At 43.2% G+C, this 18,414-nt stretch overlaps 1 protein-coding gene across 4 annotated transcripts in view; it reads left to right on the forward strand.

Moving 5' to 3' along the window:
• The window catches only part of Tenm2 (teneurin transmembrane protein 2), a 307,755-nt gene that overhangs the window by 157,694 nt on the left and 131,647 nt on the right, over positions 1-18,414 (forward strand). For all 4 annotated transcript variants that reach the window (XM_029562084.1, XM_029562085.1, XM_029562086.1 and 1 more), the window contains one exon: positions 12,208-12,402. In XM_029562084.1, the coding sequence (XP_029417944.1) occupies positions 12,208-12,402 (195 nt within the window). The remainder of the gene's footprint in view (positions 1-12,207; positions 12,403-18,414) is intronic.

Genomic DNA, 18,414 nt, shown 5'->3' on the forward strand with positions numbered 1-18,414 from the left:
CCTCGGCGGGGGGCGGGGGCGGGAGTCCCTCGTTGTACTACACCATGATGGCGTCTCTGAATGCCGAAGACATTACTAAGAAGGAAATCAGGAAGTTTATGAAGCACAGAAGTGGTATGTTGCCAGTAGGTGAGTCTTTCGGGATCTTCAAGGATCTTTCACACACTTTGGAAATCACTGGAGAAAAAAGACAAGTGCAAAAACTTTATCATACCAGCAGGTCCTAGAGAGGGAAGGACAGCAGGCCACACCACTCTGAGGTCACATGGAAGATGTCCCCCAGAGTGAGCTCAAACAAGTAGGTAGGAAACAGAGAGAGTGACAACCCATGGACAAGTGCCTTTATTTGGGGATCAGGGTGCAGTGCCCAAGCAGGTGTAAAGGAATTTCACTGATGTTTGAATATTACCTGGCCACCATGGCGGGGGGGCGGCAAGCAGGGACCAGCTTGATCACACAGATGCACTTGGTGGCCTAGGCCAGGTGCTTACAGCCTGCTTGTGGGGATGCTGTAGCTTCAGGAAAAGTTAAACATTTCCAAAGATGGTGTTTTCTTGTTGTGAGACAGGGTCTCAACACAGCCCAGGCTTACCTAAAACTCTCTGTATACCTGAGACTGGCCCTGAATTCCTGATCCTCTTGGCTGCTGAGATTACAGGCATGCATTACCACACCTGATTAAAAAAAATTGAAAGATAGACAATATAGTGTGGACTTAGGAAAATAGCAAATTAGTATTACAGAGTATAGAGAAAATCTCAGAGAAACATCAGCAAGGAATCTAATGTGAAAACACATTTATTGTGACACAGATTTAAGAAACTGCTTGGGGGGGGCGGTGGCTGGAGAGATTCTCAGTGATTAAGAATACTCTTGCAGAGGACCCAGGTTCAATTCCCAGTACCCACAGGGTAGCTTACAACCATCCATAACTCTAGTTCCAGAGGATCTGATGCCTTCTTCTAACCTCCTCAGGCATTTCACGACATGGGTACACCTTCCTACATGCAGGCAATACACTCGTACACATAAAATTTAAAAAAAATTTTTTTTTCAAAGAAAAGAAAACTGCTTAGAAACCAGGCACATGCCTTTAATCCCAGCACTCAGGAGGCAGAGGCAGGCAGATCTCTGTGAGATCGAGGTCAGCCTGATCATCATAGCAAGTTCTAGGCCAACTGGGGCTACAGATAGACTCTACCTCAGAAAGATAAAAGAAATCAGCATCTAGAGTTTAAAAAAACAACTTTTCTTTCCTGTCCAGCTAGAATCCTGTTTCTTGTGCAAATTATTGTGCACCCTCCAGTTTCCCTGACCTTACTCTTCCTGTTGCATAGCTCCCTCATTCCTTCAACACTATCACTTGGGGACTAGGAGCTTCTACATTATTACTCCCACCCCATTAATTTACTTTGATTTCAAGTCCTTGAGTTTACTTCTACTCTTCCTAGACTTGTACGCAGAGCCTCCCTGCATTTCAGAAGTGAGCGGAGGCCACCAAGAGTGATCTCCTCAGACACTGGCTCCCCGATGGCTTATTTCGGTTGAACTGGAAGCTCCAACCTATAGCAGAACTGTAACCACCCCGAGCCATAGCTGTTAGGTAATTCAAATTTAATACCTATTAGAAACAACAACTCCTACTGCAAAACAGCTATCAGTGGAACCCAGAAATACCACAAGCATGGAAACATCAATTTTTTTCTCCAGGGGCTAAAGCCCAGCAAACCCCATCATCATCATCATCATCATCATCATCATCATCATCATCATCATCATCGGCATTTAGCTCTTACTATATGTAGGCCATTGCACTGAGCAGCTACCTAACTGCCACATTAAATTGGTGACCAGCACTGTTATATATGTGATTTTCCCTTTAAAAATGAGGGACACAGAGAGGTTAAGTAACTTGCCTATGATTGCCCAGCTGGAAAGTAGTCGTGCTAGGATTTGAACCAACAATCTGGCCTAAACTCTTCACAGTAGGCCAGCCATGAGATGGGCATCAGAAGAGATGAGGGACATCTAGGATATAGTTCTGCACAATTCATGTGATTGTCATGCCGTAGGGTTCTGGTTTTGAATCCCAAAAAAAGGCTTTAAAGAAAAGAAGCAAGAGTTTAAGGGTTTACTAAGCAGAAACGGCAGAGCCAGAATTTGAAACAAAGGCCATTGGACCCCAACCCTGGCATTGTCACCATATTCCCTGAGCTGCCAGTGGGTTCCCTCACATTCATCACCCCGCCATTTGCCAGCTCCTATTTCATGGACCTCTGCCAGGCTCTGTTCTGTGTCTCCACCCCATCTTCACATCCTCTTCCCCATGCTCTGGCCACCAGCCTCTTCCTTCTCCTTCCTCCTCAACCATCTCCAGACTCTCCCAGAGCTTTTCCCAGCACACTGCTGCCCTCCTCCAGCATCTTCGGTGGCTTCCAATGTCTCCCAACAGTTTATAGTCCTGTATCTGGGGAAATTATCATGAATGCATGTTCCCAGGTTCCTCCCTAATACCTGGCAGTTCTGAATCCTCAGACTGCGTGTGGCTGAGGATGAGCCTTTTAACAAGCTTCCTGGGAGGCTCTAGCACACGTGCTCAGGGTCCACATTCTGACACAGAAGAACAAATATCTTAGAATGGTGTTGAGGGGCTGGAGAGACAGCTCAGTGGTAAGAGCACTGGCTGTTCTTGCAGAAGACCAGGTTTGAATCCCAGTACCCACGTGGTGGCTAACAACCATCTGTAACTCCAGTTCCAGGGGATCTAACGTCCTCTCTGTCCTCTGAGGGCATTGCACAAAACAGGTGTACTTATACACTTGCAGGCATAACACACATGAAAGAAAGAAAAGAAAGAAAGAAAGAAAGAAAGAAAGAAAGAAAGAAAGAAAGAAAGAAGACCAGGTTTGAATCCCAGTACCCACGTGGTGGCTAACAACCATCTGTAACTCCAGTTCCAGGGGATCTAATGTCCTCTCTGTCCTCTGAGGGCATTGCACAAAACAGGTGTACTTACACACTTGCAGGCATAACACACATGAAAGAAAGGAAAGAAAGAAAGAAAGAAAGAGGAAAGAAGGAAAGAAATCGTTAGAACAGTGCTGAACAATAATTGTCCATAACCTGAGATGCTCCATCAGAACCCACTAAGCCCCACACACCAGACTCCAGACCATGTTTCATCCACATACAGGGTCTGCCTCTTCCTCTTTGCTTATGCTTCTGCCTGGGCTGGATTACTCTCATCAACCCTGCCTTTCCTATCTAACTGCTGGTCTGTCATGAAGGTCAAGGTCACCACCTCCCAGAAAAACTCCACAAACAACCCTGCTGTCACTCGGAGCTGGGAAACGTACCTGAGGCCCTCCTTCAAGCCCTGCTGTTCTGCCTGGGCAGCTACCTCTCTTTCTTCTGCTGATCACAAGCCACAGCCATTGTCTTTGTCCTTGTCTGGCCCTAGTCTTGCACTAGCAAGCAGTATGTGCTTGCTAAGTGTCTAATGACTCAAAGTTGGGAGTCAGGGCTTTAACCAAGTTAAACCAATGCTGGAAAATGTCACAAGAACTAAACTGAGTACTGGAGAAAACAGTTCTAATTAGAGTGATCATACACTGCAAGCCAGCACTCTCTAGGCACAGGTGTGAGGGTTCCGAGCACATACAGGGAAACGGGAGGTAATACGAAAGAGAGAAGTGTTTCCAGATATGAAAAACCATTTACTAAGCAACCTATGTGTGTTCTCTCAGAATAACAGTGATGAGAAAGGAAACCTGTGCAGTTGCAATTTGCTTGACTTGAGTCCATGCTCCTCTGGTTAAGAGTGCTCAGTTTAGGAAAGCATTTAGCCTCTCCAAGCCTCAGGTTTCTCTTCTGTATAATGGGAATGGTTGTCTTGCTGGAAGACTAAACCTAAGCATGTGTGCAGTGTGCAGAAGCACAATGCCATGCTTGAAATACTACAGAAATGAATCAGCCTGTACAGTGAGCCTCTGATGTCAGTCTTTACCTATTTTTTCCAAGAAGTGAAGGCAGAGATGGTAAGGGCACAAAACAGAGACCAATTTTGAGAATGTGACCCTACTGGCCACACAAGACAGAAGACGTGCTGGGAAGACATATCGAATCCCAGCAGTGACAGCTCTCTAAGCCCCAACAACAATTCCTGCTGGCAGCCCGGGCAGGCTGACCCGCCTGGCCGACCCCGCCCCCTTCTTGTCTCCAGCTGCTCAGTGGAGAGAAAGGACAATCCCTCAGGTCACTCCTGACAGTGGGGGTTCTCCCCCCACCACAGGAACACCTCCTTCAGAGCATCCTTGGCAAAGAAGCACTTTGCCCCTTTCCCAGGTGGCCTCACTCTCCCGTGCAAGGAGTTTGGATCCCATCCACCCTTCTTGGTTTGTTCCTCTCTCCCCCTGAATGCCGACAGACATGGAGCAGGGCTGCTGCCCAGGGAATGTTCCACAGGCTATTGCAATTTAGCAACCAAATCCCCCTTCTCCTCCTTCCCACCTCTGGCCTAAAGAAGCAACTGGAAAGGATTTCTTGGCAGCTGGGCTCGGGAGGAGGGGCTGGAAGCAGGTGTACCCAGAACGTGTTCTGCAGCAAGTGACTGAGCTCCACACTGAGCAAAGTCACGTTCAATAGACTAGTACAAGGAGAACTGCTACCACATATCAAAGATGAACTACATCCCGGACACCGTGCAGAGCGCTTCTTGAGAATGATGTCATTTCATCTCTTCACGATGCATGTTACCTTATTTCACAGCTAAGGAAACTGATCTCAGGGAGGTGAACATATTTGCCCAGGCAAAATTATTTGGAGGTTTTACTTATTTATGTATTGCTTCCGTTTTTAGGGTTTTGTTTGTTTGTTTGTTTATTTGTTTGGAGACAGGGTCTTACTCCATATCCCAGGGTGGCCTACAGCTCACTATGTAGTCATGGCTAGCCTCAAACTCATATCAATCCTCCTGCCTCAGCCTCCCAAATGCCAGGAATGTGCCACCAAGCTGGCAAAGGTAGAATTTCAGAAATGTCCTGTCTGCCATTTGACTAATGGTCCCTTGTAGAATCAACACACCAGCTGCTGGGCTCCACCCACAATTTCTGATTTCAATAAATCTGGGACCTCAGGAGCATGTTGTTTCCAAAGTGTCAGCTAGAGGCCAAGCCTTCTAACAGGTGAATCACACACCTTCAAGTTTGAGTCTGAGTCTGGATCACGTTGCTCAAGAACTCTGCTGAGACTTCCCAGAGAACTGAGATCCAGTGCAGCAGTATCACATTTCACCCTCATTCCCTTGGCTTTCCAGAAGATACGGAAAAGGCTAGAGGTGACAATTCAGGGTGTTTGGTGGCCACGTGTGAGTGTGTGCCTCTGCAACCTCGAAAGCTCGGTCACTAGTGATGTCTTTTGTGCTTACTGCTTCCCCAGTCAGCTTACCGGCCTGAGATCAGCCAGCCCTCCCCAGGCTGCTTTGCTTCTAAAATTTGAAAACCTCTTTTTTTCTTTTTAAACCACTTAGATAAGTAGTAGTCACCCTAGAAGATGGGGTGCCCAGTAAAGACCTGAGGCACAGGTTTGGGCAAACCCCTTGGTTTCAGGAAGACTTACATAGGAAGCGATCCAGTCTTTAGAAAGGATGTTGGCTGGGGTCGGGGACAGGCCTTTTACCCTGTGACTAGTTGGACCAATTTTCTCCTAATGAAAATAATAATAATAGAATTATATCTATTGATTTCTTACCATGAGTCAGATACTGCAAGCATTATCTAATTTCATTCGTTCCAACCAAAACACTGTAAAGTAAGTATCCCAGGATTCTTATCCTCCCTTAAAGCAAAAGGCTTAAAGTATCTAGTCACACAACTGGAAAATAAAAAAACAATAGGAAACTTAGGCTAATTTACAAGCCGGCTCCATGCCCAGTCCTTTCCTACAAGCTGTGGAGACAGAGATGGATATAAAAACATCCTGCTATGCCTGCAGAGTATTCCCATGCCTGTGAACAGTGGGACATCATAAATTTGCAAACTTGTCTTGATGCTTGAACCCCAACAAAAGTCTAAAGCAACTTCCTTCCAGGACTTGCGCTACAGAAGAGCTTGCTGTGTACGCCAAGGAATTTAAATATTCATTATGTAACTAATGCTGTCGTCACAAATACACATACACCCCTTAGACTTTTTTTGAAGAGCAGCTTAAGTACTTATCGATCGAGAACTTTTATAACTCTCAAAATGGAGGCGTCTCCATATCTCTACAGGTATTTTAAATGAATTGAATTAATCATAGGCTTAAAAGTCTCTTGCGATCTTCGTTAACTTCCCTGGGTTTAATTAAAACATCTGTGCACTTTTAATTTATCGATTCATCCAACTCATATGTCATGTTTTTAACACACCCCAGCATGCTCTGCATCATTTTTAACCCGATTTCCACTTAACTAAAGCAATTAAATTCACCCCGGATTAATTAAAGCATCCATACTTTCGTGCTTAAGTCAGCGTGTGCTGCTTTCCCCACATGGCTCCTGAATGTCAGAGATTTGACACACCTGATGAGATTTTTGTCCTTCTGGAAATTCTTCCCTGAATCGCTTTTTTGCTTATTAATGTGCCATTTGACAGGGCAGGAATGAGGAAGGTGGCACTCCAGAAGCTGCCCCCCTCCAGCTGGGGGCACCCTCTACCTCCCTCCCATCACTGAGCCTGCTGCATCCTGCCCCCGCTGAGACCAACTAAAATGCCTGAAAACTGGGCCTTTTTTTTTCTCTTTAATTCCACTTGCAAACTTCCTCACTCTCCTGTCTACAACAACAGCCCTTTATTTCCCTGCTCATTTAATAGGCAGGGAAAACTGAGGTAGTAAGGTCAGCAGGCTGCTAGACTGGGCAGGGGTCTGCATAGTGACACACCATCTCCCAGAAAGTTAGCTTGGATCCTGCTCCTACCCACTGTTCTCCACAGAGCCCAGCCCCGTTCAGCCCTTTAGCACTGCCTGAGTGTGAGCAGCCTTTTAATTGTTTCCATTCTGAGAAGCCTAACATTATACCTCATTATTATTTGTATATAAGCTTGATTGTTAATGAATCTGAATATTTCATCATCATTTTATTGGCAAGCTATGTTATTTCTGATACAGACTTTGCCCACCTTTCCATTCATTTATCTGTTTTTATTTATTTATAGAGCTGCCTGTACATATTAAATAGTAAATTTTATTCTATAAAACATGTTAAGATCTGTCTTCCCTGTGTGTCCTATGATCACCTGGTTTCGTTTTAGGGTGTCACTGACAAATAGAAGATTTAAATTTTGTATAAGCAAATTTGATCACTCTTCCTTCATGGTTTCTAGAATTTATGACTTAGATAGCTTCTGAAGAAGATAAGATTCCTCTTCGATGTTTTCTAATACTTCAGTTCTTTACACTATTTAGAACTTATTTTTTTAGTATAAAGGGAAGTAGGGGCCAAACTTTATTGTCCCCAAATGAATTGCCAATTATACTAGAAACTTCCCAACACTGTTTAGTTCCCTGAAAGAAAATGAAGCACTGATTTCCGGGCAGAAGCATTCATGTTTGCCTGGCCTCTGTGACCCAAATGTTACACTGTCAGTTCTTAAGTGGGATGATGACACCTGCTTTCTCCCATCCCTTTTTTTCCAACCACCTAACCTGTCTGTTTATAGGGTTAGGGTTACTCATACCTTCACTGGGAGTGACGGCAAGCTTCAGCCACTACTATTTTGACAACTTCCCTGGGGTCTAGTATCATGTTCTCAAGTCTCTTTTCTACAGAAATTTTAAATGCATTTGCAGTCCCAGGCATGGTAACTCACACCTGTAATTCCAGCACTCAGGAAGCTGAGGCAGGAGGCTACAAATCTGAAGCAAGCCTGGATTACATCTGGAGTTCCAGGCAAGCCTGGACCGTAGAGTGATACCTTATCTCCAAAATAAAAAAATAAATAAATTTTAAAGGCAGTTTTCAAATAATTTCTAAAAGGTGCATTGCTTGAAATTGCCTCTTCACAACATTTCAGCTCATAGACAACTTGTGAATTTAGGCATTTTGCCTTTCCCTTTATATTAAAGCTCCCCAACAGCCCCTACATTCCCCCAACCCCCCAGGTATTCCCGCCACTAAAATCAGCAAGTACACAGGATTTGTTTTTCTTAAAATACCAATGAGCGGTTGGTTGTATTACTGCCTACCAAGTAAATAACACTGATAATTCATCTCCTCCCTTACAGGGAACGAAGGGAGGGGAAACTCCAGCTTGATCATTAAAATGAGCTTTACACCATTTAGGTGAATCTAAATTGTGTCATTTTTTGTCATTAGCCTGTTAACTTGTCAGTCGTTAGTGGCAATGGTAATTTATTTTTTTCTTCTGCGGGAGTCTTAAAGCTTCCATTTACTAGATTTAGTAAAACAGGAATAGTCAATTTGTACACACATTTTAATTAATTTTAAATAGAAGCTTGAATGTACAATGTTGTATTCCTGGAAACCTGAAGAATAAGGGAGAGCAAGAGAGCGAGAGCGAGAGAGCGAAAGAGATGGATGGATAGACAGACCGACATAAAACACCTTACATGTGGCTCCTGGCCAATCAATCAGGACCAGCTGCCCCCTAAGGGGGGGGCGCTGGTGAGCTCTTTCCATAGATGTTGGCTGCCACTCTTTTGGTGGTGGCATACTATGTGTGTCTACATGCTCGAATGTGTGTATGTATACACTGGAACGTGTGTGAGAACTATGCATTTGTTATCAGCCGCTCAGGCCAGGCTGGGGATCCTGTGGGGAAGATCTCGGGGAGCACTCACTGCTTGTCTACCAGGTGTCAGCTCCTCCTTTGATTCCTTAATCATGGTATTTAACTTGCTCCTCCCATCAATTCCAAAAGACAGTTTTTAAAGGGGAAATTGAATATCCAAGAAGTTTAGTCATCATTTTAACATCCACACCTGACAGATGAAGGCTGGCTTTTGAATACGGGTTTTTCCAGCACCAAAATCTTTGCCCCTTTCACTTTTACTTTGTACTTTCTTGGCAGGATATGGAGTTCGAGTAGTTTTTCCTATATCTTGCCCTAAAAAATAATGTTGATTGATTAGAAAAACTAAAATAAAAGATAAAATACAGGAGGTTCCCACTTCCCAGCCAGCCTCTCCAACATGGACAGGTCTGAGCCTTACATATTGATTTTGAGGCTCTGGATTGAGTTATGGCTGAGAATGAATCACTCGGTCACTGTTAGCAGACCTGGCTTTCCATGCAGAGAGCCCAGTGACCACTAGAGGCCGCTCATCTGGCATCTGTCTTCACACTTTGGATTCCTGACTTTCACTCTTCAAATCAGCCCCCTTTGGGCTTTCCATGTGGCATCAGCCAAGCCCATGGCGTGCTCTGCTTTCCTGCAATCATCAGTGTTTTGCATTTCTGACCACGCTCCCAGCAAGCATGCAGCAAACAAATTGAGAAAACGAAAACCCTGTACTTAGGAATAAAGAGAACTCCATGACCTGACTCTTTTCCACTTTTTCCCTGAGTAATTTAAGTAGGTCACATTTTAAATTTGATTTCCCATGCATCTAACCCATTCTTACCTTCTAGACAATTCTATTTTTTTTCTGCCACTTGGAATTTGTACAGAAGAGAAAGAGAAAATAATTCTATTCTTTAACAGCTAATACAGAGCTGAGTGCGGTGGCACATACCTTTAATCCCAGCACTCCAGAGGAAGAGGCAGGCAGGTCTCTGAGATCGAGGACAACCTGGTCAACATAACAAGTTCCAGGCCAGCTGGGGCTACAGGGAGACCCTGTCTCATGAAACCGAAACATCAAACCAAAGAAAACAACTAATATAGACAGTAATAATTTGCTCTGTCTTTCTATCCTCCTGTACCTTGTTGGAGAAATAAAGTTACCATGGGAGACCAGTGGAAATGGTTTGATGTCACTTTCTCCTTCTTCATTCGTGTAGCTCGTCCAATATACAACACTCAGGCCAGAAACAGCCCGTGGGAACTCCCAACTGCACACTGCAGAGCCGCACTTCTCACTGCTGCTCATCTCAGGACATGAGGGTGGAGGTGGGGGGGATGCTGAACAATGATGGGTATTCTAGTCCCCATTCTGGAGCTCCTCTGAAATACCCAGATCAGCAATGACAAGCAGATTTTCTCTTGAATACTAGCTGTTCATCCTTGTAGGTCTTAGCCTGAGCATTGCAATGAAAGTTTTCAGGTTCCATATGGTCTTAGCAGAACAAGATGCCATGATCCATTAGTGATGTCTACAGAGGAACAGAAGGAAGATTAATAGTCCACTTGCACACATTTGCATCCCCTGACCTAGAGCTTAACATCAGTCCCATAAAGAACTCTCATGGAGAAAACTTACTTTTTCTCCAAAGCCATCTCAAAACCTCAAGAAAGTCCATAATTTCTTCTGCTAGTTCATTTTGCATGCTCTCTATTTGGGGATCTTTCCTCTACCTTCTCCTAGACAGTATCTCCACCCTCTGCTTGGCATCCTGAATATAAGAAGCAAGTGTGCTTATAAGGTTCATCTGAATTTAATGTGTCTTTGATGGTCCCACTTTTGAATTCATTCTTCTTGAGAAGGCTCATAAGAATAAGGATTTGAAAACAGTATCCCCAATGCTTTCCACAACTACCCTCTCATAAAGTATTTGGAGGAAAATATCTCATCAATCACATGTCAACTATTGAGATGTTTTATTTTAAATCAGTTCGAAATTAAAGGGGAAAATCTATTATGTATGCAACATAAGACTACTTCAGGAACTGTTCTTTCCTTGTCTTTTATAAGCACTTATTAGTGCTTTCCCATAAACCCTTGAATATCAGGAACAGAGGAGAAATACTTATCCAATCCAGTCAACCATATAGGAGTCAGCACTGAGAGGAAATCACTTATGGGAAATATCATGCCTGTCCTCCAGTAGTTTACCATATCCCTGGGAAGTCATAGACTCACAGAGTAAGTTGATGACTGAACCATGAGCACAGCAGGTATGACAGGGGCAGGATGGACAGTGGACGAGCAAGTGACAGGACTGACTACACAATCTGTCCATGGCACGATGAGGTCTCCTGGTGATATGTACATACACCATCCATGAAAAATTCTCAGAGCCTAAACTCAAAATTCACAGACAACATTGGTGTCACTGAAACACCTACATGGGTCGTGTCTGAAGGTCTCTTTCAGAGGGTTCATGCCACAGCCAGAGAAGCCAGAGAAGCTTACTATTTTAGACCTGGATTAGAAGGCAGGTTGGAAATGTGGATTCTTTGCAGATTAGTGTTAATGTGGAAGCCCAGTGCTTGAAGGAGCCCTCTAAAATCCCTTTACAAATAAACTCCAAAAGTGGGGACTGGTGCATTGAGGCCAAAGTGATGTGAAGCAAAGACAATAGCGTCCTTGAAAACCCCCACAGACTTTTCAGTCTTCGTCCCATAGACAGAGGTAAGAGGGTGAAGCATGGATTGCTCCAGATGGTCTGTCTGTCTTGAGCCTTCAGAGCCTGCCTTGTTTCTTTCTCTTGTTTTTAATATGCCAGCTTATTTAATTCTCATGATTTAATGCGCATGTGCCCCTTTGAAGAAGGCACCCTTAATTTCTTCATGATATGGGTAACAAATTGAGGTAGAGAGAGATATGCATTGGCTCAAATGTGTGCAGAATAGGAGCCAACTCATCTGAGGGTAAAATAATAAATAGACCCAGATCCCCAGTGCCGACCTCAGTAATAACAATATGGCTCCATTAAGATCACAGCTGTAGAGTCAACTCACCTGGATGCTGGTTGGGCCCCTGCTAGTGAGCTTGGTGACAGTAAAGCAGTAACTTCACCAGTCTGAGCCTCCAGTGCATAGTGGAAGTTCCGATCATAGCTCCTCGTCACAGGGTAATTATGATATTAGGAACTGCACACACCGGCATTCTGTCCCATGTTTGACAGTGAATGGACAGGAGCCACCATAAGCAAAGACATTTTGTTGTTGCTTATTTGGAGATGGCCCTGCACCTCTGTGGCTAAGTCCTCAGCCTACAAGACAAGGGTACAAACAAAGCCATGATAGGCTTTACCTCCTCAGACAGACACAGGCCTTCAGATGTTGGACCTCTGTGACCTGGTGTTCTGTCTTTGTCTCTTTGCAGCTGCCTGCCCCGTCCTGTGCAGTGGGAACGGACAGTACTCTAAAGGAACATGTCAGTGCTACAGTGGCTGGAAAGGCGCAGAGTGCGACGTGCCTATGAACCAGTGTATAGATCCTTCCTGTGGGGGCCATGGCTCCTGCATTGATGGGAACTGCGTGTGCTCCGCTGGCTACAAAGGCGAGCACTGTGAGGAAGGTAAGTAGTGAGGGCTAGCAGGGCAGCTTCAGATGTGCCACACAGGCGGACCTGGGCCAGGAAGCCCGGTCTCAGGTTCCCTGGGCGCACAGGAAGCCTCACACGGCGTTTTCACCAACAACTCTAATCCCTTGCCTTTGATCAACTTTTTTAGTTATAGAATAGAAAAGGCCTATGGAGATGGTTCTAGAAGGAATGTTTTGTTTTACTCTGCTTTTCAGACATTCGCTCCTTTTCTTTACTTCTTCTCTTTAAATTGTTTTGTCTGCCTTTGCCTGTCATCTCTTTCCCTGGTCTCCACCTCTCTCTTCTTTTCTTCCTTCTCTTCCCTTTCTTCCCAAGATTTTTTTTTTTTTTTTTTTTTTTTTTTTTTTTTTTTGGTAGCATTTCCCTGTACTCTTTCTCTAATTGTTTGTTATTATTATGTAGAAAGGCTACTGATTTTTGTAGATTCATTTTGTAACCTGCTACTTTACTGAAAGTGTTAATCAGTTCTAGGCGTTTTCTAGTGGAATTTTTGGGATCCCTTAGGTATAGGATTATATCATCTCCAAAAAGGGATAATTTGACCTCTTTTCCAATTAATATGCCTTTAATTTCCTTCTCCTGTCTTACTGCTCTAGCAAGAGTTTCAAGCACTATATTAATAAAGGAGTGGAGATAGTGGACAGCCGTGTCTGATTCCTCATTTTAATGGGAATGCTTCCAGTTTTTTTTTCCATTTAGAATGATTTTGGCTGTGAGTTTGCTATATATAGCTTTAATATGTTGAGGCAAGTTCCCTCCAGTCCAATCCCCTTTAGGACTTTTATCATGAATGCATGCTGAATTTTGTCAAAGGCCTCTTCTGCATCTATTGAGATGACCATGTGATTTTTGTCTTTGAGTCCATTTATATGATTTATGACGTTTATTGACTTATGTATATTGAGCCATCCCTGCATCTCTGGAATAAAGCCGACTTGATTATGGTGGCTGATCTTTTTGATGTGTGTCTACTATGTAGGCCAGGCTGGCCTTGAACTCAGAGGTCCGCCTACCTCTGCCTCCCAAGTACTGGGACTACAGGCATGCGCCACCACACCCAGCTCTCCGAGATCTTTTTATGAAACAATTTATTTGTGTGTGTATGTGTGTGTGCACGTGCACGGGCACACACACACATACATGCATGCACACACAAAATACATTGTGGAGATCAGAGAATGAAAGTCAATTCTCATCTTCTACCCTGTAGGTTCTGGGGCTCGAACTTGGGTCATCAGCCTTTGTGATGAGTACCTTTCTTTACCCTCTAGGCCGTCTTACCCCCCACGTTCCCAGACCTTATTCTCTCTTTTCTTCTGCTTCATTTAAAGTCCTCTGGATTGAGAATTTCTGGAACTATCCAGAGAGAAGAAATGAGAATTGCTAAGCCCTCTCTCTTCCTCAAAGCTGGCGGCTTCTTGGTACTGTTATTTGTTATGATTTCTTTTCTCTCTTTTTGGTAATCATTCATATATATATACATATATATATGAATCAACAAAACACCCTATCAATGGAAGGCAGGCTTGAACAACTAGGTATCTAGATCATCTTGAGATCCATCTAGGGGGCATCCAGACATCTTGAGATCCATCTAGGGAAAATCAGAAGAACAAGGACATGTAGCCTGGGATTTGGTACATCCTATAAGCTCGGATTGGCACACATTTAAGAAACTCTAGCATGCTTAGGGAAATATCAGAGAGATCACAAGCTAAATCTAATCTGACCAGTTATAGCCCAAGGTCAGACACAGAAATTAGAAGGAGACATTGGGGAAGAAGTACAGGAAAGGGGAAGTGTGTACAGAAATCCACTCTAATAGCCTTAGCCAACTCTGGGTGACGCTTTTCTTTCAGTAGCAGCCTCTGACACCAAGGTTTGGGGACCTAGTTCTGGTGCCAAGATGGCAGGAGAACTCAGCTGTCTGCACCCTTCCTTCTCTGTTTCCCTTCAGGAATATGGCCTCTAGTTGTCCATCTGTTCCTCTACCATAAAGAAGGAAGCACAGCTGATGAGAAGGTGTGGACTCAGGTTCTTGAAGCCCTCGCCCATTCCCCCAGCTTTGTAAATGGGTCAGCCCAGCTCTTCACCTCCCACCTCCCAAGCACAAATAGAAAAGCTGACTTTCCCAGCACTCTAAGTACAAATGTGGGGCCTGCTCAATGTGAGACAGTTTGGCATGAGTGGGATATCCACAGCAAACTCCTCATTCTCTGAGGTCCTCTAAACAAGCTGATCCTGGGGGAGCTCAGTGCTAGGAGGTGCTCAGAAGCTAGTAGGGCCATCCTTCCATTCCATTAACTTTTGAGTCTCCAAAACTGTGCAACATGACCAGTCATCACAGCCCCTCCCCACAGAGTCCTGACAATACCTTAGCCTTCGATATGCCCTGTAGGCGTTCCTTGTAAAATCCCCACATTCATAATTTTCACTACTGTGTCCTCAAAAGAGTCAGATTCTATGACATTATTCTTCTACAATTTTTCAGTTTATCAGTAGCAATGCCCTTAACGCCACCCAGAAGTCTGACCCCCACATCTTCCCTTGCCGGAGCCTCTATAGATTTATCCCCTCTATTAAAAAAGGTAGCCTCCCTGTGTTTTTATCATAAAACCAAATTGGGAGTTGGGATGGAGGAAATACTGATTTAATAACCCTACTCGAAAGGTTAAAGTTCTTAAAGATAAATGGATTGCAGCAGGCAAAGCTGCATTTGCTGAAAACATGGGAGAGGCCAGTGCTATGACAAGGAAGGTTAAAGTGACCTTCTGCATACACTGCTGGGTGAGAGGGAAGTGTCAGGGCACCACATTGCCAGTCAGAAATTTTTCTACCCAGAAAAGATGGCATATGAGTGGAATTTCAAGTCCTTCTCCACTTTCTCCTAGCCCAGGCAGTCTTATGTAAATGTTCAGAGCAAATTAACCATCCAACAAAACAAGTGAGCCACATGGAACATTATAAAAGGAAGAGATCTCCCCTATTGATTTCTGCTGTCCAAAAAGAATGAACCGGGGTGATTCATGTGCTGTTTTCAAAATAGGAAATGGAATCAGAATGTCTAGATCAGCACTTTTTCTTCCATTTAGCTTTTTTATTTCTGATATTTATCACAGTCATAATGGTCAAACAATTTACCTGAACTGGCCATGGCAACGGAATCAATAGTTGCCGTCCTCCATTTTTGCTGCATAAACATTGTTGTACTATTAACAAATTTGTGCAAGAAAATGAAAGGACATCTTTTGAGATTTGGCACGATGGTGTCTGGAGGAGTGGGAAGGAGATGAGAGGGAACTGACAGATTAGTTTAAGTCAGCCATGTTTTCATGTCAGTTTCATGGTTCAGTCATTTTTCAATGACATTTAACTTCATAAATGTAATTCATGGTTCTTCTGGGGTTCATAGTACATATTGTTTGTAAAACTCCTTGACCTCCTTTTTTATCCTTAGGGATAGAAATTGCATTCACAACGCCTTTTGTCAAACCTATAGAGGACCCCAGACTAAATGAGTTCTAATGATTTCAGCTGCCAGGGGGCTGGTATCTCAAGGAACGGGATACTTAGCTTGTAAAGGCCAATGTCCTCCTTTTAAGTATAACACTGTTTCTATTTATAAAGCTTTGTAGAATCACCGAGTCCCTCCTGCCTGCTAAAGACTCTAAAGATGTGGCCAAAGGACCATCTGATGGAATTGGAACCAAGTTTAAAATTCCTAGTAAAACGGCTCCTCTTAAATTTTGTGTTTCGTTAGTCCATCAGGCTCTGTAATCACAGAGCACTGAGGGCATATTTACTGGTATCACTGACCAGAGAAAGGGATTGCACATATTTCCAGATCTATAAATGGCCCTTTTCATGACATTCTAGTACTGGGCTAATAAATCTCAGTGGATTTTCCTCTTCTTACTATAATTCAGGATAGAGAAGAGACAGCTAATATATATGTGAGAAAAGTCTTTCTTTCTCTCTCCTCTCTCTCTCTTTCTCTCTCTCTCTCACTTTTTAGTATTCCATCCTTTTAAGGAAAAGATTATATGATTTATCTTTTGAAAGCTTCTGTCTATTGGCACCTTACCAACATTTTAAATAGTTAATTATAGGTGGAGAGCATTTTTGAGGCAATAACACACGATATATTTTTGTGGATACATTGATTTTGCTTTATTAGAAATGGGGGCAGCATTTTTTTAAAACTTCAAGATTTCCCCTAATAGAAGAATATGAACATGATTCATTCTTAATGAATTAGCTTATATTTTGCAGATGCCAAAATACATATTATCTCCAAGAGTAAGAAATGACATCAGTCAGGTGTGGTGACTCTAGCCGGGTGTGGTGGCCCCAGTCAGGTGTGGTGTTGCATACCTGAAATACCAGCACTTGGGAAGCTGAAGCAGAAGGAGGTTAAGTTTGAGGCTAGCCTGAACTATATAATGAATTCTAGGCCAGTCTGGAAAGTCTGGAATACATAGTAAGACCCTGTATTGAGAGAGACAGAGTCACAGAGAAAAGGACTATCATCTCTTTCTAATCAGTCCTTCACACTGGACACCTATCCTGAGAATGCTTTACAGCAGTCTGTTGTTTACAGTTGTGAATTCAGCATGTACTGTTCCCTGTAGACACCACATATCTTCTTCATAAATGTCTTCTATGTGTTTAAACCTTGTCCCAGACTTATATCCAGATGTACTCCAGCTCCTAAGAGGAACCAATTTGAAAGTATCAGAAGAGTTTACATCACCCAGAGTTGAACTCCCCAAGATAACGAATTCCACTCTAAAGTGACTGTAACAATTTTAACTAATATCATCCTGAACATCTATGACTAATAATAAATCATTAAAATTCACCTTTCAGGGGGAGGAAAAAGCCATTGTTTTCCCCATGATTCAAATATTTGAAACTGGTTTCCATAAATAAAATATCTCTGAGAGTTTCCAAATGGGATCCAAAGAAGTATCTCTTAATACTGAAAATTATTTTGGCCTCAGGAGAGAGATCTTCATTGGAAGCTTTGTAGAACACTGTGATTTCTGATAAATCCATAGTACCAGGTCTGACTCCCTCGGGATTAGAGAGCTGTGGCACAGATAATTTAAATGATGTCATATTTAGAGTCAGTGTGTTCTCAATATTAAAACTTACAGCACCATCATTTTGTGTTTAAATAAGAAAGAAAAAAACAAGACACTCAACATGAATGATAGAGTCCCTATATAGAGGGACTCTAAAGAATAACTATTTCATGAATTCCTTAGGGACAAAAAGTCTTGCAAATTTCAATCTTGGCATTGGTCAAAGACAGAAGACAAAATCTCTGAGTATTTGAACCACAAAACAATATGAATACACATAGGGTTGAACTAGTAGCTGTGTAAACCCCCCAACACACACACAGATCAACTCAGGAAAAGAATTTAAAGCAGTCTCTAGTTGACTCTTCCCCACCCTAGATGATAGAAGCACTGTTTCAACCTGCCAGCAGGCCTGATTTCAAATAACAGAAACGTGTTTCTGTCAAACACGGTGACAAGACTTCCACAATTTTCTGGCTCACAAGACAACAACTGAGCCTTCGGTAAAAGTTCTGTTCTTCATTACAACCCATGTTTTTCTTCTCCACATGCCATAGGAATGTTCCCTGGGATCATCCAAGAAAGCCAATCTGCCTGTTGAAAGACTTCTATCTAGCATTGGGCTAGGTGGCAAGCTAAGGCTTGAGATCACTTTCCAACATTAAAGTTCCAATCCTCAAGAACCAGCCTTGGCAGCTTGCTCTTGCTTTGACTTGATTCCTCCTGATGTATAGCCACTCTGATCATGAGGATGGCCAAGGAATAGGACCATGAAATAGAAAGGGATGATGAATACCTGGAATCTACCATTAACTTGTCCAGTGAACCACCTGGTGGCAGGCATCCACTCCATTCATAACTGCCTATAGAACGGCTACCCTCTGGATGGATATATATA

The sequence above is a fragment of the Nannospalax galili genome, unplaced genomic scaffold (genome assembly GCF_000622305.1).
Source record: "Nannospalax galili isolate Female #2095 unplaced genomic scaffold, S.galili_v1.0 scaffold1154, whole genome shotgun sequence".
Taxonomy (NCBI): domain Eukaryota; kingdom Metazoa; phylum Chordata; class Mammalia; order Rodentia; family Spalacidae; genus Nannospalax; species Nannospalax galili.